We start from the raw sequence: 21,011 nt of genomic DNA, 5'->3' as shown, positions 1-21,011 counted from the left end.
TATTTTCAATGAAGTCTTTAAACACTCAATAGGTCACAGATTGTGAATCTAGTCATTCAAAATTCAAATGCTATTCATACAGGAGGCTGCCGGATCTGTATGTTGACCCAGACTAGCCGCACTGCTTAAATTAGACAAAAAAAATTTTTAGAAGATGGAGGGCAGGTTTCATATATACGAGTTTAAAACCCCAACCAGGGTGAACTCTAATTTGTGCGTATAATCATAAACCATGCCTCCTCCATCCAATTTTTAAGAAATGTGCAACCAGTTCAAACACCTCTATCCATTTTCTTAGTGTAGTTTGTTCGTTTTTTTCTCTTTTTTTCTCTTTTTTTCTTTTTAAATATCATAAACAGTTGACTTCATAAAACGATTTTAAAAGTCCCGACTTATCTGATAATAGTTGACAACACGACGTGGCCACGTTTCAGGTCCGCGAACAGACCTTTCTTCAGGGGATGTTATCCTGTTTAATGTTCAGTCGGTCACCGACTATACCGGGGTACAAATTACATCGCAATGACAGAGAGGAGCACTCGGGAGGAGGTGTGGTGCTTTATGTCCGGGATTGCATAGAGTCCAACAGGATAAACATCCTGCATGAGACTAAATACAAAATTGAATCTTTATGGGTAGAAATCCCTTGTGTGTCAGGGAAGACTACAGTGATAGGGGTATACTACCATCCACCTGGTCAAGATGGTGAGATGGACAGTGAAATGCTAAGAGAAATTAGGGAAGCTAACCAAATTGGTAGTGCAGTAATAATGGGAGACTTCAATTACCCCAATATAGACTGGGTAAATGTATCATCGGGTCACGCTAGAGAGATAACGTTCCTGGATGGAGCAATTGGTTCAGGAACCGACGAGAGAGGGAGCAATTTTAGATCTAATTCTCAGTGGAGCACAGGACTTGGTGAGAGAGGTAACGGTGGTGGGGGCCGCTTGGCAATAGTGATCATAATATGATCAAATTTGATTTAATGACTGGAAAAGGAACAGTGTGCAAATCCAAGGCTCTCGTGCTAAACTTTCAAAAGGGAAACTTTGATAAAATGAGAAAAATTGTTAGAAAAAAACTGAAAGGAGCAGCTACAAAAGTAAAAAATGTCCAAGAGGCGTGGTCATTGTTAAAAAATACCATTCTAGAAGCACAGTCCAGATGTATTCCACACATTAAGAAAGGTGGAAAGAAGGCAAAACGATTACCGGCATGGTTAAAAGGGGAGGTGAAAGAAGCTATTTTAGCCAAAAGATCTTCATACAAAAATTGGAAGAAGGATCCAACAGAAGAAAATAGGATAAAGCATAAACATTGGCAAGTTAAATGTAAGACATTGATAAGACAGGCTAAGAGAGAATTTGAAAAGAAGTTGGCTGTAGAGGCAAAAACTCACAGTAAAAACATTTTTAAATATATCTGAAGCAGAAAGCCTGTGAGGGAGTCAGTTGGACCGTTTGATGATCGAGGTGTTAAAGGGCCACTTAGAGAAGATAAGGCCATCGCGGAAAGATTAAATGATTTCTTTGCTTCGGTGTTTACTGAAGAGGATGTTGGGGAGGTACCCGTAATGGAGAAGGTTTTCATGGGTAATGATTCAGATGGACTGAATCAAATCACGGTGAACCTAGAAGATGTGGTAGGCCTGATTGACAAACTGAAGAGTAGTAAATCACCTGGACCTGAGGGTATACACCCCAGAGTTCTGAAGGAACTAAAAAAATGAAATTTCAGACCTATTAGTAAAAATTTGTAACTTATCATTAAAATCATCCATTGTACCTGAAGACTGGAGGATAGCAAATGTAACCCCAATATTTAAAAAGGGCTCCAGGGGCGATCCGGGAAACTACAGACCGGTTAGCCTGACTTCAGTGCCAGGAAAAATAGTGGAAAGTGTTCTAAACATCAAAATCACAGAACATATAGAAAGACATGGTTTAATGGAACAAAGTCAGCTTGGCTTTACCCAGGGCAAGTCTTGCCTCATAAATCTGCTTCACTTTTTTGAAGGAGTTAATAAACATGTGGATAAAGGTGAACCGGTAGATATAGTATACTTGGATTTTCAGAAGGCGTTTGACAAAGTTCCTCATGAGAGGCTTCTAGGAAAAGTAAAAAGTCATGGGATAGGTGGCGATGTCCTTTCGTGGATTGCAAACTGGCTAAAAGACAGGAAACAGAGAGTAGGATTAAATGGGCAATTTTCTCAGTGGAAGGGAGTGGACAGTGGAGTGCCTCAGGGATCTGTATTGGGACCCTTACTGTTCAATATATTTATAAATGATCTGGAAAGAAATACGACGAGTGAGATAATCAAATTTGCAGATGACACAAAATTGTTCAGAGTAGTTAAATCACAAGCAGCTTGTGATAAATTGCAGGAAGACCTTGTGAGACTGGAAAATTTGGCATCCAAATGGCAGATGAAATTTAATGTGGATAAGTGCAAGGTGATGCATATAGGGAAAAATAACCCATGCTATAATTACACAATGTTGGGTTCTATATTAGGTGCTACAACCCAAGAAAGAGATCTAGGTGTCATAGTGGATAACACATTGAAATCGTCGGTACAGTGTGCTGCGACAGTCAAAAAAGCAAACAGAATGTTGGGAATTATTAGAAAAGGAATGGTGAATAAAACGGAAAATGTCATAATGCCTCTGTATCGCTCCATGGTGAGACCGCACCTTGAATACTGTGTACAATTCTGGTCGCCGCATCTCAAAAAAGATATAATTGCGATGGAGAAGGTACAGAGAAGGGCTACCAAAATGATAAGGGGAATGGAACAACTCCCCTATGAGGAAAGACTAAAGAGGTTAGGACTTTTCAGCTTGGAGAAGAGACGACTGAGGGGGGGGATATGATAGAGGTGTTTAAAATCATGAGAGGTCTAGAACGGGTAGATGTGAATCGGTTATTTACTCTTTTGGATAGTAGAAAGACTAGGGGGCACTCCATGAAGTTAGCATGGGGCACATTTAAAACTAATCGGAGAAAGTTCTTTTTTACTCAACGCACAATTAAACTCTGGTATTTGTTGCCAGAGAATGTGGTTAGTGCAGTTAATATAGCTGTGTTTAAAAAAGGATTGGATAAGTTCTTGGAGGAGAAGTCCATTACCTGCTATTAAGTTCACTTAGAGAATAGCCACTGCCATTAGCAATGGTTACATGGAATAGACTTAGTTTTTGGGTACTTGCCAGGTTCTTATGGCCTGGATTGGCCACTGTTGGAAACAGGATGCTGGGCTTGATGGACCCTTGGTCTGACCCAGTATGGCATTTTCTTATGTTCTTATGTTCTTATAAGACAGGTCCTCGTATTGCTATCAGAAGTCATCCCCTGATGCAGCCTTAATCGGCGAAACTCGGCCGGAGTCGGGCTCTGTATTACAATAAATTAATATATCTTTCCACGGCATAAGGTTGTCTCTTTGTTTTCTTGAGGGATGGCACATGGAGGGTTCCTTTGTAGGTTGCTCTGGTGGGGCTGTTAGAGGGTATGAGGCGGATTGGTTCATCAAGCCAGTTGGAATTGTGTCTGTAGATGGATTTATGAATAATGGTAAGGGTTTTATAGAGGATGCGTGATGGGATCGGGAGCCAATGGAGGTCTTGGAGGATGGGGGTGATGTTGTCAGATTTACGGACATTTGTGATGATCCTCACTACCACATTCTGGAGCATTTGAAGCGGTTTTATGGTGGAATAGGGAAGACCTAGGAGAAGGGAACTGCAGTAGTCCATTTTAGAGGAGAGGGTGGCTTGAATGACGGTACAGAAATCATGGGTGTGCATTAAGGGTTTTAGTTTTTTTAGAACATTGAGCTTAAAGAAACCCTCTTTGAGGATAAGGTTAATGTTTTCTTTAGGTTCAATTGTGGTCGATCAGAACACAGAGGTCTCGTACAAAGGGCTGAGTGGAGATGGAACTATATGCTGGGTCATTTGCAAGGGAGGGTTTGGGGATTTGGTGTTGGGATATGAAGAGCAGTTCAGTTTTGGAGGTGTTTAGGGCAAGTTGGAGATTTGTGAGTAGGGTATTGATGGAAGCAAGGCATTTCTCCCAGAGTTTTAGATATTTGGAGATAGTCATGAATAGGTATGATGATTTGGATGTCATCTACGTATAGGTAGAATTTGAGGCCAAGGTCAGATAGGAGTTGGCAGAGTGGTGTAAGGTAAATATTGAATAGGGTGGATGAGAGGGAGGAACCTTGTGGAACTCCTTGGGAGAGGGAGTAGTGAGTGGATTCAGCGTTGCCTATTTTGACTGAGAATTGTCGATTAGACAGGTAGGATTTAAACCACATGACCGGCTTGAAAGGTCCAGCCAAGACTTTCCTTTTCACAGGTCGATGCTGGTGGTCAGGGAGTGGGATGCTCCAGAGACTTGCCTTAAGGTTAGCAGGGGCCTTGGATAGGCTTTATCCTTTGCCCAAAGACACTCTGGAGCTCTTGAAGGTGCTGAAGGTGGATGCCTCGGTCTCTGTGGTAACGAAGAGGACCACCATTCTGGTAGCTGGCACAGCAGCTTTGAAGGGATATGCAGGACAGGAAGCCCAAGGTGTATTTTAAGAAGATTTTCGAAGTGTCTGCGCTGGGCATCTGCAGCAGCTTTATGCTCCGAGCTATTTTGCGCTGGGTGCAGCAGTTGCAAGATGACAGGAATATGACACCCCAGGAGTCTAAACAGGCAGAGCGATTGGAAACAGCGGTCACTTATAGGGCGGATGCTTTGTATGACCTTATTTGCACGCTCAAACGATGATGTCGGTGGTCTCAGCTAGGAGACTTATTTGGTTGTGGAACTGGTCAGCCAACATCTCGTCTAAAGCTCAGCTGGGAGCATTGCCTTTTAAGGGCAAACTTCTGTTCGGAGAGGACTTGGAGCAGATGATAAAGCATCTAGGAGATAACAAGGTCCACAAGCTACCGGAGGACACGCCAAGAGGTTCCAAAGATTTTCTCACTGTGCACACTTGTTTTCGGGGGCAAAGACATTTCTGCCAGAGCAGAGCTCCGGGTGATGGCTTAAAGGCAGACCTCGGGGAGGTCGCAGTCCTGGAACCAGTCATTTCGTGGGTGCAGAACGAACTGAGTTGGCTCCAGCCAAGGTGGTAGCGGAGCCGAGCCTGTGCAGTGAGGTAAGGCTCTTTAAGGCCAGCCTGTGCAATGAGGTAAGGCTCTTTAAGGCCAGCCCACTCCTCAGTCCCAATCATCGGGAGTCGTTTGACTCATTTTTATAAAGAGTGGGTCAAGATCACATCAGACCAGTGATTTCTAAGAGTGATAGGACAAGGCTACACTTTAGAATTTGCTCTGCCGCTTAGAAGCCTGTTTCTGGTGTCCTCTTGTGCCTCAGAGGAAAAGAAGCTTAATTGTTCAGCAAACCACACAGTGGCTGCAATTGTTGGGGGCCATTGTTCCCGTCCCCTGGGACAAGGAGGGGATGGGGGGGTGTTCAATTTATTTTGTGATGCCAAAAAAGGAAGGAACCTTTTCTTCCAATTCTGGATTTAAAGAAGGTGAATTGAGCTCTCAAAGTTTTCCGTTTCCATATGGAGACTCTGAGGTCCATCATAGCAGCAGTGAGAACCGGTAAGTTCTTGGCTTCCTTGGATCTGATGGAGGCGTATCTGTACATAGGGATTTGGATCATCAATGGTACCTCCAGTTTATGATCCTGGGGAGGCATTTTCAATTCTGTGCTCTCCCGGACTCGCAACAGTTCCAAGGACCTTCACCAAGGTAATGGTGGTAGTGGCGGCAGAGAGGAGGGCGTGCTGGTCCACCTGTATCTGGACGATTGGCTTATCTGGGTGAAGTCGGAAGACCTTTGCCGATGTGCGGTGGAAGTGGTGTTGCCTCGCCTGAGATCATTGGAATGGATAGTCAATCTGTCCAAGAGCCTCCTTTCGCCTTCGCAGGTGCTGGAGTTCTTGGGTGTGCTTCGATACCCAAGGGGGAAGGTCTTTCTCACAAAGGAGTGGATTGTCAAGCTGCAGACTCAAGTTCAAGTTCGGAACCTGTTGGAGGCCTGAGTGCCCAGGGTCTGGGATTACTTGAAGGTCCTCTGTTCTATGGCCTCGACCTTGGAGCTGGTCCCTTGGGCGTTTCCTCATATGAGACCTCTACAGGAAGGTGTTGCTATCCCAGTGGGATATGATTTCGGAGCAGTTTCATCTTCCGCTGCTGCTTACAGAGTTTGCCAGGTCCAGTCTTTTGTGGTGGCTTGGCTGGGACCATTTGTGCTGTGGGGTGGATCTTGAGGTACCTCAGTGGATGGTGGTGATGTCGGTCAGTCTTTCTTGTTGGAGGGCTGTGTGTCAGTCCCAGTCGGTGCAGGGCCATTAGTTGGCAGAGGAAGCAACCTGGTTGCTGGTGCCCCTATGGAACCTCAATCTGGTATTAGACTTCCTAGCAGGGGCTTCTTTCAGACCAACATGCGGTCTTAACATTGAAGATGGTATTCCTAGTGGCAATATGTTCAGCTCCTCATATCTCTGAACGACAGGCACTATCCTGCTGGGAATTGTTCCTTAGGTTCACTCCTGGAACCATACAGCTGCTCACCGTTCCCTCCTTCCTACCGAAGGTGGTTTCCAAGTTTCATCTGAACCATACCATCTCCTGATGAACATAAGGACTTGGAAGACTCATGCCTTCTTCGCCACCTAAATGTTGGTAGAATCCTGGAACGATACCTGGAAAGATCGGAACCGATGCGCAAAACGGATTGCTTGTTCGTCCTCCACAGCGGGAAGAAACAAGGAGAAGTGGCCTCGCGGGCAACCATTGCCTGCTGGATCAAGGAAGTAATCAAGGCAGCCTACATAGAGGCAGGGAAGCCCTTACCACTACAGGTTAAGGCTCATTTTACTAGGGCCCAAGCAGTATCTTGGGCAGAAACCAAGCTGCTATTGCCCGCCGAGATCTATCGGGCGGCGACATGGTCCTCCCTACACACCTTCTTCAGGTTCTGCCGCCTGGATGTTCAGGCCCGAGAAGATGCAGCCTTCGCAAGGGCAGTACTAAGTGGGCCACAGGCAGCCTCCCGCCCTATCCGGGAGTAGCTCTTGTACATCCCACTGGTCTGTGTCCATCTGGCTACACGCTAGGAAATGGAGAAATTACTTATCTGATAATTTTGTTTTCCTTAGTGTAGACAGATGGACTCAGCATCCCTCCCACGGCTGCCCCCAGAGAAGGAGGACCTCGGAAAGCGAACCTCGAGACTAAATAAATATGGGTAAGCCGTTGCCTACCCTTAGTTCAAGATACCCAGAGTTAGCTGGTTTGGCGTTGACTTAGTTGAGTGCACTGGCATTCTCCAGTTTTTGAAATCAGTTGAATCAGTTAACCAAGTTTAATCAAGATATGCCACATATATATCCACAGTGGCTTTTCGAGGAGGATACCTAGGAAGTGAGGTCAGTGCAGGGGTATATGTACCAAGGATGACATCAGCTTGAAACCTGACTCCGTCTTCCATCTGCTAGCAGAGGAGCACATTACCCACTGGTCTGAGTCCATCTGTCTACACTAAGGAAGTCTTTCATCTTGGATCTCAGATTGCATTTCTTACTGTAGTAATCAATCAGGCCAACTACAGCAACTTCGTTAGCACATCTCTGCTGTGTGTCAATAGAATTCATAGGCAGAGCAGCCATCTGGTCTTCCATATTTTTACTGCTCATTTCTGCATAGAAAATACTTCACATCAAGATAGCAGTTTTGGACAAGCAGTTTTGAAAAGCCTGTTTAACTAATTCCTTCAAATCTGCTCTCCGGCCTCTGGCTTAAATACAGGTTTCATGGTTCTGAAATAATATATGAGACATAACCAGAATTTCCTCACAACCCTCAGCTTGGGAGAACTTGTATGTCTGATCCTTGTTCTATATGTCCATGGAGAAAGAGTAGGACAAACCAACCACATAATCTCACACTCTTTCCCCTTTGAGTTGAAGGTTAGTTTGCTAGAAAGACAGAGGAGACTTGTGCAGAGTCTGTCTTTCAGAGCTTCGAAAGAGCTTTCCGTTTTGGCGGTCAGATGACAGCATTCCACTTCTGTGGCTGATTTATACTTCTGTCTATGGGGAACAACTTTGCTTTACTGCAGTTGGGTAAATAATTGTACAGGGAGATAGTAATGGTGTCACTCTCATGGTGAGGCATCGTATGGGAAGGAACCTTCCAGTGAGCCTACCCATGCTGTAGCTGTTCTCTAGTGCAGTGGCTCTCAACCCAGTCCTTGAAACACACCTAGCCAATCAGGTTTTAGGATATCCATAATGAATATGTATGTGATAGATTTGCATACAATGGAGGTAGTGCATGCAGATCTATATCATGCATACTCATTGTGGATATCCTGAAAACTTGACTGGCTAGGTGTGTCTCGAGGACCTGGTTGAGAACCCCTGTACGTGAAGTTTGCATTGCTGCTGCTGCCTGTGCTGTGCCATTTCTGTTACAGGGCAGTATGTATGAGGGAAGCTTGCACTGCTGTCCATGCTGTACCTGATCTCTGGTGGGGCAGTGTGTGCGAGGGAAGCTTGCATTGTTCTCTATGCTGTACCTGTTCTCTGGTGGGGCAGTGTGTGCGAGGGAAGCTTGCATTGCTCTCTATGCTGTACCTGTTTTGTGGTGGGACAGTGTGTGCGAGGGAAGCTTGCATTGCTGTCCATGCTGTATCTATTCAGTGATGGGATAGTGTGTGCGAGGGAAGCTTGCATTGCTCTCTATGCTGTACCTGTTCTCTGGTGGGGCAGTGTGTGTGAGGGAAGCTTGCACTGCTGCTGCCTACGCTGTAGTAGTTCTGCAAGTAAAGGGATTTATGCATATGGACTATAATTTAATATGGTGGTGGTTTACCTCACCAAATAGGACTGGGGAAGAGTTTTGTTCTTTAGTTGAAAAGCTTAGCACATTTGGCATTTTTCACAAGCACTGAAGACAGTTTCATAATTTTTCATGGGAAAGGTAGGAATGTGCACTGTCAATTTGGCAAATATCCTGTGTTAGGGTTTTACATTCTTTCTGACCACAGGTGAGACCGGACTTCTGCTCTGCCCACTGACTACTTCTAACCCCTTCCTTGGTTATGCTGGCAGCCAGGAGCTTTCAGAGAAGAAAGTCTTGCGAGATGTGTTTTGGTTGGGAGACTCATACTTTAACACCGGGGACCTTATGGTCCAGGATCACGAGGACTTTGTGTACTTCCGAGACAGAACCGGAGACACCTACAGGTATCTTGAGAACTGATTTGGCATAGACTGTAGCCATGTTGTGAGGTTTAGGCATAGACTGCACCTACATGGGGCAATTGTAGAGCTAGCTAGTGCTAAGGTAGGTGAGAGTGCATCATGACTTATTTACTAATTTATAATTTGACTTATAATTTATTAATTGTGTCTCTTAAGATTATTCTAATCTATTTTTCCTCATCTTCTTGCTCTACCAGTCCAGACTAGTGAATTGTTCCTCCCTCTCAGCTGATGGAGGTAGAGAGCACAGCTTTCTCAATTATGTCAGCACAGCTACTAATGTGGTGCAGTCCAGAAAATTCCTCTGTGTTCTCTGTCTCTAGCAGGTGAACATACTGGAGATGCATCAGGATTTTTTCTGACAAGGCCTGCCGATTTATTGAGGTTGGAGTAAGATAGAGGATACTCTGGTGTTCTAGGGCCAGGTTCTTGGTTGATTCTAATACAAAGGTAGCTTAACTGCTCAGGTGGTTCATAACCCCAGAGAGGGATTGGTTGAGCCTGAGGGGTTTCAATTGGCAGATATAACAAAAATATATATATTTTGAGGATCCTCTGAGTCTTCCTCCCTGTACCATCTCTTCTATCCTCTTGCATCTCTGCCTTTAAAGGTTTATTAAAAAATAAAAAAATAGGAGAGCAACTCTTTTTGTGTGAGCAGTGTTGCTGGTATTGGATGTGAGCTCTTTCAGTGCTGCTCTAATTTGGCTGCCCATGCTCCTAAATGAGACGGTTCACCAGTGCTTGACTTGCAGTTACAAGCACGCTTCTTCCACTTCAAGAACCTGATGGGCAGCTTGCCTCAAATCCAAAGGAATGGCTGGTGAGAGTTCCAAGACCCCCATTTCTGTATCAGCGGGGCCAGCCGCCACAGGAATTGTATCCTCTTCTTCTTCCCACTTGGAGCGCTTTATACGAGGTCTTCTTCAATTGAAGCTTTCCCTGCGGCCTCCTGCTGTGACCTGGGACCTTAATGTGGTGTTGGCTCGGCTCGTGAAGGATCCTTTCGAGCCACTGCACACCTGCGATTTGAAGTACCTGACCTGGAAGGTCATGTTTTTGGTCGCAGTCACTTCGGTGCGCAGGGTCAGTGATCTTCAGGCATTGGTGACATACCCCACCATACACGAAGTTCTTTCATGATAGGGTGGTTCTGCGTTCGCACCCTATATTCCTGCCTAAGGTGATGACTGATTTCCATCTTAACCAGTCAATCGTCCTGCCCACCTTTTTCCCCAAGCTTCATTCGCATCAGGGCGACCGGGCTCTGCACAGTTTGGATTGCAAGAGAGCTTTGGCCTTCTACCTGGCGCGGACAGCAGGCCACAGGCAGTCCACGCAGCTCTTCATCTTGTTTGGTAAGAACAGATTAGAAGTTGTGGTTGCTAAGCAAACCCAATCTAACTGGCTGGCGGATTGCATTTCCTTTTGCTATGTGCAAGTGGGACTGCAGCTTGGAGGCCATGTCAAGGCTCATTCTGTCAGAACCATGGCGGCTTCGGTGGCCCACCTGAGAGCGGTCCCCGTGTCAGATCTGCAAGGCTGCGATGTGGAGTTCGCTCCACACTTTCGCTGCTCACTATTGTTTGGACAGGGATGGCCAACACTATAGCAGCTTCGGCCAGTCTTGTCCTCCGGAATCTTTTTCAGCTGTTGAACCCAACTCTTCCTGCCTTGGGCCCTTTTTTTGGGTTCAGGCTGTTTCCTGCTGTTACCAACAGCACCTATGGTGTTGTGCCCATTGGTACCCGGTTGGGTGCCTGTTGGTCTTGCTTGTTATTCGAGAGCAGCCTGTAGCTAGGGATTCACCCATGTGTGAGGACTACCATCCTGCTTGTCTTAGGAGAAAGCAGAGTTGTTTACCTGTAACAGGTGTTCTTCTAGGACAGCAGGATGTTAGTCCTTACAAAACCCGCCCGCCACCCCATGGAGTTGGGTTTCTCCTATATCTATCTTATTTTTTCGTAATTCTGTGTTACAAGACTGGAGAGGGACCCCACGTAGACGCGTGGATAGTGACATGCTGGGTATGCTCAGTGTGCCAGTCAAAGTTTCTAGAAACTTTAACATAAGTTTTCCATGCCGGGCTCCATCTGATGATGTCACCCATGTGTGAGGACTGACATCCTGCTGATCTAGGAGAACACCTGTTACTGAAAAAGAACTCTGCTTTCCTACTCGAAAAATTTCCAACCACCCCAGTTTTTTTTACGTATTACCTAAAATTCACAAATCTCTACAGATTCCACCTGGCCAGTCTCTGATTTAGGATCTTTTCCTATTTGTTCTCCTCATTCTCTCATATGTACATGATTCAGGATATCACCCGTTTGCAGGAAATACAATTACCCTTGGACCACTTTTATCTAGTTATACTTGATACTGAAGTCCTGTACACAAACATTCCCCAAGAAGAAGCCCTTTCAGTCATTCAATATTTTCTGGATCTATGACCACCTGACACCAAGGTACCAAAGCATTATTTGCTAAAACTTTCTTGCATAGCATTAGTGGGAAATTTTTTCTGTTTCCAAGGTTCATTTTACAAACAAGTAAAAGATACAGTCATGGGGGCCAATATGGCCCCCGATACTGCCTGTATGTTTGTGTCCAGATTTGAAGCTAATTGGATTTATGGTAACATTTTTCACCAGTTCATCCTAGTTTGTCTCTGTTTTATTGATATTTTCCTATTAATGGTCAGGTACTATCATTCAACTATATATGTTTCTAGAGTGGTTAAATACTCAGAATTCCAACTTACATGTCACCTATCATATTTATCAGTCCAGGATCTCCTTTTTAGATGTCCTTGTTCAAGTACAAAATGGATCATTATACATCACTATCTTCTGCAAGTGACCACCCTCGCTTTCTCCACAATAACATTCCCACGGGTTAAGATGTCTGTATTTTTCAGGAGCCAATTATACTGAACAGGACCAGGTCATGAAATCCCGGTTTCTACGAAGGGGTTATCGACCATGCATTATTAAAAAGCATTGAAACGAGCCCTTTACAATAACTGCAACCTCTTTCTTATTCCTTCTGTGCACAATGCATCTGATAGAATCACTTGTGTACTCCCCTTTTCAATCAGAATCAACAGTGTTTGCTCCAGCCTTAAGTGCCATTGGCAGGTTCTTGCTGCTCATGCTATTTTTTCAGAACTTCCTTGTTTTGCGTTCTGCAGAGGTAAAAATGTGTGAGACTTACTAGTGTTTTCTGAATTATGCTCAACAGTTTCAGCTGACCAGTGAGGTTCTGGCCATTTCTCTTGTGGCTCTTATTCAGCCTATCAAAATTCTGCCGCTGTTTCTGAATTCCAACATCTCACTATAGGCAAAGTATATACTTTAAAGAAATATTTGGCTTGTAACACTTTGGGAGTTGTTTGTTTTATTCTATGTCCTTTTACTGTATTTGGGGAAAACCACCCGCAAATTAAAAATGGAAAATATTTGAACACTGCTCTATTTGCGCACTCAAAGAACAAGGCAACCCTTGTTTCCCATTGGTTGGAAAATCAACATATTTCTGACAACAATTTCTGTCATTGAGATTGTTGACCCCTCTTCCCATGGTGGTGATTCTTCATTTTATTTGTATAAAAGGAAGAATGCTGGATTTTTTAATTAAATACCCTCTCACTACACAGCATGAACAAAGAAATTGAGTGGTTCACTTTTCTCTGATAGTCATTTCCTTTTCATCCTCCTTCTTTGCTCTTTGATTGGCTAACGCAGTAGTTTATTTTCATTGATTGCTGAAAGTGAGTAGTTCTCTTAGCTGATTTTTGTCTCTTATTTCCTTTTTAGGTGGAAAGGAGAAAATGTGTCCACCACGGAGGTGGGGGAGATTGTGGGAGCACTGGGATCTTTTCAGGAGGTTAATATTTATGGTGTCACTGTACCAGGTAAAGTTTCACCCCAGCACCTGAAGAGAGACAGTGACATGGTGTGTCTCTTCATACCGTAAAATGGCAGACATTGCAGTCTCAATCTGTTCATTTTATGATAGAGGTCTTTAAAATCATGAGAGGTCTTGAACAAGTAGATATGAATCAGTTAATTGCACTTTCAGATAATAGAAGGACTAGGGGGGCACTCCATGAAGTTAGCAAGTAGCACATTTAAGACTAATCAGAGAAAATTCTTTTTCACTCAGTGCACAATTAAACTCTGGAATTTGTTGCCAGAGGATGTGGTTAGTGCAGTTAGTGTAGCTGGATTTAAAAAAGGTTTGGATAAGTTCTTGGAGATGTCCCTTAACTGCTATTAATCAAGTTGACTTAGGAAATAGCCTCTGCTATTACTGGCATCAGTAGCATGGGATCTTCTTAGTGTTTGGGTACTTGCCAGGTTGTTGTGGCCTGGTTTGGCCTCTTTTGGAAACAGGATGCTGGGCTTGATGGACCCTTGGTCTGACCCAGCATGTCAATTTCTTATGTTCTTATGTACATTCACACTTTGCTGCTCCTGTGCTCTAATCAGGGTGGGAACCCATGGGGTGGATGGAGAACCTTCTGAATGCACACAAACTGTTTTCCTTCCACCCTCATCTTTCCCAGTGCCAATGTGTTTATCTGATGTGTGGGCATGTTGCTGAGGCACAAGCTTACAGGGTAATGCCACAGGCAGAAATTGCTGTCAGTGGGTCACAGACCACCCTGAATGAAGTCTCTTTCCTGTGCAGGGCATGAAGGGAGGGCTGGTATGGCAGCATTGGTTCTCAGACTGCAGCACAAATTTGATGGAAAAAGACTTTACCATCATGTGGTTGATCTCCTGCCATTCTACTCGATACCCCGGTTTGTGAGAATCCAGGTAACTAAACAGCTGCTGTTTGATTCATTTATGCCTCTTTGAACCTGCTGAACTGCTTTTGAGAGTGTTGTGCTGTATTATAGCTGTGTTCTTATTTAAGAGGGAGGAGACTGATGCAGTGAGCAGGGTGAACAAAAATGTTACTTCCTCTGCACTCAGGCAGGCTAATCCACACCAGTGGGATATGTACCTCTACCAGCAGATGGAGACTGAGTAAAGCTGACTCGCTGACCACATACATATAGCCCTGCTCTGACATCAGCCCGCTAGTATTCTCCATCTCCAGCAGATGGTGGACATACATCTCTCTACTTTGGGTTGCCTTTAGTTGGGGAGGAGAGGACAAGAAGAGAAGAAATAGGAGAAGCTAAAATATTTTGGTGCACATCTTGAACTTCTGAGGTGACACCCATTTTGGTCCCTCCCTCAACTGAGCATTTTAAGTCTGGGAGCCTGGCAGGCATAGATTTAAAAAAAAATAAAATAAAATAAAGTGGTTTGAGGTTGAGGGAGTGCTCAGTGGTAAAGGCTTGTGCTCTTTCCCCCTGTAGCCGGTGACCAGTTCATGCTCTCAGCCAGGGAGGGCTGAGTTCACGTGCAAAAGAAAAAATAAATAAAAGAGTAGGGAAGTTTTAGTCTCTTCTCTTTTCCTTACCTGGTCTTCTTCCCTCTGCATATGTTGCTCTGCTTCTTACCCTCTTTCCCTCTCACTTCTCTTGGAGGTTAGTGCAGAGTGGAAGCGGCTCGGGCTCAGTAGATTGATCAGCCTTTGGCTAAGTCCTGCTCCTCAGGCTTGGTTCTGTCAGCCGCTTGGTAGGTGGTGATTTTTCCCATGAGCAGGGTTGTGCGCGCATTCTTGCCATGTGGTGGTGTACTAACATAAGCGTGCATGTACTTTTGTGCGTAAGGCCTCGTCCTATATTTGTGTGCCTACGTGCGCATGGGGGTATTTTGTGCATGTACAACTTGCCGCCTAGTTTTGGGCGTGTAATTATGCGTGGGGGTACTTGTGCGCTTACAACCAAGACCTACTTTTGGGTACGTATTTGCGCATGTACTCCCAGACACTGTTGAAGGTCGCGCAGAACGGCCGCCTGGAGTGCAGTGCAGGAAGATTATGGCGCCAGGGACAAAACGGTCTATGCACCTGGCTATCTGTGGGGCTTGCCATATAAGGGCAATTCAGCCATCATTTTCTCTATGCCTGTGTTAATGCTGCTTGAATTCTCAAGGCAATTTGGCCGCTACAGATTTTGCTGATATTGGGCTGTCCCCTTGGGGGGAGGGGAGTGGGGTAGAAGGTGACATGGCAGATGTGTCTTGTCCCCCCTTGTGCCCGATGACACAGACATCTCTGGCAGAAGGATCAGAGAGTGTAAGGTTTGGGCCTATGGACCCTGGTTTGGATCCATCCTCCTTTTCCTGGGTGGAATTTTTCCAGGGTCTGCAGACTTTTCTGCGAAGCAACGTACTAAGAAGAGTTTGCGTACTCAGGGCTCCCACTCATTAGCCACTGTGGGCAAGCACTGCAGGGAAGCTGACCTTTGTAGTGTTCAGGGGGATGTGGATCATGATATGTCAGATGACTTCTGACAGCAACTTGGGTTTCTCCCCTTTGGAAGAGGGAGAAAATCCCCCTGATTTGGAACCGCATCGGACTTTACTCCAGTTTTTTCACAAAATGAGTTGCCAAGTCTGTTGACTCAGACTCTGAAGATGCTCAGTGTGGACGGGGATGATGCTGCGGACTTGCAAAAGAAAAATCCCATATTAGTCAACTTATGTAAAGCGTCATGATTCTTTCCCCTCCTGGATCCAATTCAAGAGTTGATTGACCTTGATGGAGCACCCTAGAGGCAAATTTTAAGGGGGGGGGGGTTGCTTTAGCAGGTTTGTACCCCTTGTATTCCAAGGTAAGGGATCAGTTATTATTCCCGAAGGTGGAAGCCTTGGTATGTGCTGTTACCAAGCAAACCACCATTCCAGTGGAAGGAGGGGCTAGGAGGATTGAGGCTATTCTTAAGACGGCCTTTGAGGCCATGGCAATGAATTTGCAGATTGCTTCTTGCTGCTGCCTGGTGGCTCGGGCTGATTTGCGTCTCTCTCAGGAGATGCAAGGAGCAGAGTCTGATGGCAGATCGGTGATAGAACTGGGGGCCACTTTCTTAGTTGATGCAGGCTGTGATTTAGTGTGGACAGTTGCTAGAGGGGAGGCTTCTGTGATAGTGGCTAGACTTCAGCTGTGGCTGTGAAATTGGTCAACCGACGCTATTTCAAAGTCTAGTCTCACAGGGGTACTCTAAGGGTTTCTTTTCATTCAGCAGAGAGTTGGAGAAAAAGGTGAATAGCAGGGGGTGAATCCAAGGTTTCTCATTTACTGGAGGACAAAAATGTGGCATTTTGTCCTTTTGGGGCGAAGGGCTGCTCCAGGGATTCATGTCTCTTTCGTTCTTACAGAGGAGCATCTACTCAAAGGTCTTATCCCTACGAAAGATCTGTCCTTTCAGCCTGTGTACATGAACGTCAGTATATAAAAATAAATACATAGAAAGCCTCATAAGGAGGCAGGCGCTGGAACCAGAGCACCTCAATCTTCACAATAAAGGTGTAAGGACTCACTTACTGCTTCAGGAGATAGGTGGGCGTCTATCTCTCTTTTATCAGAGGTAGGTTCAGATTAGATGGATCAGTGGGTCCTGGATGTGGAGAGGGACAGCTATGCTCTGGAATTTTTCTTAATTCCTCCAAATGCCTTTATGGTCTCACCATGCAACTCTCTACAGAAGAGAGTGGCAATAGAGACTATATTAAGGAGGCAAGGTGGTGTCGGCCTTTCATCTTAGCCAGAGCGTGGAGTTGCTGGGGGTTCCGCATTTGACACCCGATTTTCCCCATGTGAGGGAGCTTCATCTCATCTATTGGATGTGCGCCAGGTTCTCTTAAGATATCTCAAGGTGACTAATGATCACCTTTTTGTGTTATTCAGTGGACCAAGGAAGGGTGGTAAGACAACCAAGAGTACAATTTCCCATTGGTTGAAGGAGGCGATCGTTTCGATCTATATTTGTAAAGGATGGACGATCCCTGAGGGTTTGCTGGAGCATTCCACTAGGGCTCATTCTGTCTCCTGGGTGGAGTGTCAAGTTAGTGTTGCCACAGGAGATTTGTCGGGCAGCAGCATGGTTCTCCTTGCATACTTTCACTAAACATTGCCATTTGGATGTTAAGGCCTCAGAGGAGAGTGCCTTTGGGGAAAGTGTACTAAGTGCATGTCTTTTGGGATCCCACCCAGTGTAATGGGGCTTGGGTACATACCATTTATCTGGACTGATTTGGGTATGAATAGGAAAGGAAAATTGGTTCTTACCTGCTAATTTTCGTTCCTGGAATACCACAGATCAGTCCAGACTTCTGGCCCATTCTGATTATATTTTGAAAGTCCTCTCCTGATTCTGGATGCTGCTGGTGATGCAGAGTTTAAATTTGTTCTACAGACGATAATTGTATATGGTTCTCGATGTTTTGAGATTTAAGATTCTTTTTCTTGACCATAGTTCAGGGGTCAGTTTGGGAGTTCCGACTTGTTCCCCAGCTCTGTTAGAGGAAGAGATCCTGGTGGTTTGGAGTTACACATCTTGGCTTGGGTACAGGTCAATACTGAGGGATTGCAGGTGGCACTCTCGGTTATGTAGCGGTGCCTTTAAAGTTTTTCTTCTCTGCCTCCATCTGCTGGTAGAGATGCATAAACCCACTTGTCTGGACTGATCTGTGGTATTCCAGGAACAAAAATTAGCAAGTAAGAACCAATTTTCCTTTCTGAAAGAACTAAAAAATGAAATTTCAGTCCTATTGCAAGTAATTTAAAATCATCCGTTGTACCTGAAGACTGGAAGGTGGCCAGTGTAACCCCAATATTTAAAAAGGGCTCCAGAGGTAATCCGGGAAACTATAGATCAGTGAGCCTGATTTCAGTGCCAGGAAAAATTATGGAAACTATTATAAAGAAAAAAATCACAGAACATATAGATAGACCTTATTTAATGGGACAAAACCAGCATGGATTTACATAAGAGAAGTCTTGCCTCACAAATCTGCTGCATTGTTTTGAAGAAGTGGATAAGTATGTAGATAAAGGTGAGCTGGTAGATGTGATGTATTTGGATTTTCACGAGGCATTTGACAAAGTCCCTCATGAGAGGCTTCTAATAAAACTAAGCTGTCATGGGCTAGGAGGCGATGTCCTTTTGTGGATTGCAAACTAGGTTAAAAGACAGGAAACCAGAGTGTAGGATTAAATGGTCAATTTTCTCAGTGGAAAAAGGTAAACAGTGGAGTGCCTTGGACCAGTGCTTTTCAATATATTTATAAATGATCTGGAAAGGAATACGACAAGTGAGGTAATCAAATTTGCAAATGATACAAAATTATTCGGAGTAGTTAAATCACAAGCGGATTGTGATAAATTGCAGGAGGACCTTGCGAGAGGAAGATTGGGCATCCAAATGGCAGATGAAATTTAATGTGGACAAGTGCAAGGTGTTGTATATAGGGAAAAATAACCCTTGCTGTAGTTACACGATGTTAGGTTCCATATTAGGAGTTAACATGCAGGAAAAGGGTCTAGGTGTCATAGTGGATAATTAATTGAAATTGTCAGCTCAGTGTGCTGCAGCAGTCAAAAAAGCAAACAATGTTAGGAATTATTAGGAAGGGAATGGTGAATAAAATGGGTGGAGGAGTGAATTTTACAGGAGATCTAATTAGTTGTCTTACTCTCCATTTCTGCCCAAAAGTCTTGAATGAACCTGCAATTCCACTAGACATGAATCTGTGTGTTGCAATTTTCATTAAGGAACCTGTGCTGGTTATGTTGTCTTGTTCTTGCCTATTAAAGTATGCTCACTTGGCAGATTGGTATGTGTTCTTCCACACTTCTGTAGTTTTTCTGAGTAGGAAATCCTTGAGTTCTTAATCCATGATCTTTGACATAGGATAACAACAATGTGGACGGCCATGGTATAAAAAAGCAAATGCCAGCCACAAAAAGTCTGCTGGGCAGGATTTCCAAATTTCTATTCTTTGCCAAAAAGATGGAAAACCTGGAATGAGAGAGAGGAAGTTTGTTCAGCCTTCTGCACAATGTCTTCATCAAAGGCAGCCAGTTACCAATAATGCAGTGGAGCACAATAAGAGCGCAAGCTGCCATGAAGTCTGGCATGACTTAGGAGATATAAATAACAGGAAAAAGAGAGATTCATGTTAGCTGCTGTCCAGTTTATGCAAAATAGAAAAGAAGTGGTGAGGGTTCTCCAGAGAGCTGCTGCACAGCCACAGGGCCTGGCCTGATGTTACTTTCTAGGGCACTCGGTCCTCTTCCTCTATACACCTGGAGGCCCCTCTGCTCTGTGTGTCAGCGGGCAAGCAGAACAGTTTACAATTCCTGCAGCTGCCCCTTGTGGCTTTGATTTCGGACTATGTGGCTGCTGTGAGAAGAAGTCAAATGCTTCCACTGTGAGTTACAAGCTGGAGAATTATTGTTTAGTACTTTATTTATATGGTGCTCTGTGGATCCCTTGGATGGGGTTCAGCAAATATAAGAATGAAATGGAAACCTTTCATTACAGGAGTCCTCATGGGCCTCAGGTTGAAGAAGGAAAAGATTTTAGACTTCAGAAAGATATTTGTAGCTACTGGGAGTTTCTCATGCTGACCAGTAAGAGTTGATCAGCAAGCAATATTTAAAAGCCTTTGGTATCTCAGGTAGACTAAAATTTACTGCTTAGAACAGCAGACAGAGGTATGCTAGGAATCTGAAAATGTTTCAAGAGGAATCCATTGCATTTGACTCTAAACTGTTAACTGGTAATTAGGGTAAAACGAAATTCTTAGGGAAAAACCTCACCTGTCTGCTCTTGTTTGACATAGGATTCCCTGGACATCACAGAAACCTTTAAACAGCAGAAAGTGCGACTGGTCCAAGAAGGCTTTGACCCTTTGGCCATTGTGGATCCCTTATACTTCCTGGATACAGCCTCCCAGTCCTACATTCCCTTGACTGAGGCGCTTTATGAGGCGATAGTGACAGGTCATGTCAGGGTGTGACCTGTTAACACTCTTTATGTTCTTTTATGCCCAATAAAGTAGGTCTTTCTTAGGGAATTTTGTAATTTTTTCAGATAGTGGAAACATGTAACAAATTTTCTTATCTGTATGTATAGACATATATATATATATATATATATTACTCCCCAGGGACCGGGCTACTCCTGTGCAGAGCAGGAAATGTTGGAAGTGTTTCTCAGAAGTTGTGCCATCAGCCTTTTCACATAAGGAAAATACAAGAATATTAGAAGAAGAAATGACTTTAGACTTGAAGGAGAAATGTGTTTTAGGCAGTGGTTGATTTAATATCAGTGATCACAGTGCTAGCAATCATGTTTTTTTACAAAAACTAATGAACAGAAAAAGCAAAGCTGCCCAATGCCACAGTGTCTTTCCTACAACCCTTCATCTCTTGTCTGCTCTCAGCTCACCCTTTGCATTTTCAGTACAGAGATATCATTACTATGCTGAGCTCTGGCAAGGCACCTGGTATAACAGGGTAGCGTTATGGACTTGCCAAAGGCCTGATCAAATATTGCAGATAGTATTAGATGGTAGGAGATTCCCTCCGAGTTCAGACTTAAGAAATTATGTAGGTGCCAGAATCTGCACCAAAGCAGTGAGAACACCTCCTGTCCCTTGTGCTAATTTCTTTTTCAGCTGTAGGCAGTAAAGGAATATTTGTTTTTGCTTTACCTTCTTTTTAACAATATTTTCAGTTTTTGTATGTTTTATACATTTTCTACAAATATAACCAAAATAAAAGCAGTTTTTATAAAGTAATGTGCATTTAGTTC

At 44.2% G+C, this 21,011-nt stretch overlaps 1 protein-coding gene across 2 annotated transcripts in view; it reads left to right on the top strand.

The window, feature by feature from the left end:
* The window catches only part of SLC27A3 (solute carrier family 27 member 3), a 96,750-nt gene extending 75,739 nt beyond the window's left edge, over positions 1-21,011 (top strand). For both annotated transcript variants that reach the window (XM_029581629.1, XM_029581630.1), the window contains exons 7-10: positions 9,070-9,268; positions 13,105-13,202; positions 13,982-14,112; positions 20,038-21,011. In XM_029581629.1, coding sequence (XP_029437489.1) covers positions 9,070-9,268; positions 13,105-13,202; positions 13,982-14,112; positions 20,038-20,214 — 605 coding nt within the window. In that variant the 3' untranslated portion in view covers positions 20,215-21,011. The remainder of the gene's footprint in view (positions 1-9,069; positions 9,269-13,104; positions 13,203-13,981; positions 14,113-20,037) is intronic.

This window comes from Rhinatrema bivittatum, chromosome 16, assembly GCF_901001135.1.
Source record: "Rhinatrema bivittatum chromosome 16, aRhiBiv1.1, whole genome shotgun sequence".
In the NCBI taxonomy this organism is placed as follows: domain Eukaryota; kingdom Metazoa; phylum Chordata; class Amphibia; order Gymnophiona; family Rhinatrematidae; genus Rhinatrema; species Rhinatrema bivittatum.
The sequence above is the reverse complement of the archived record's forward strand: the minus strand, read 5'-3'. Positions and strand labels throughout refer to the sequence as shown.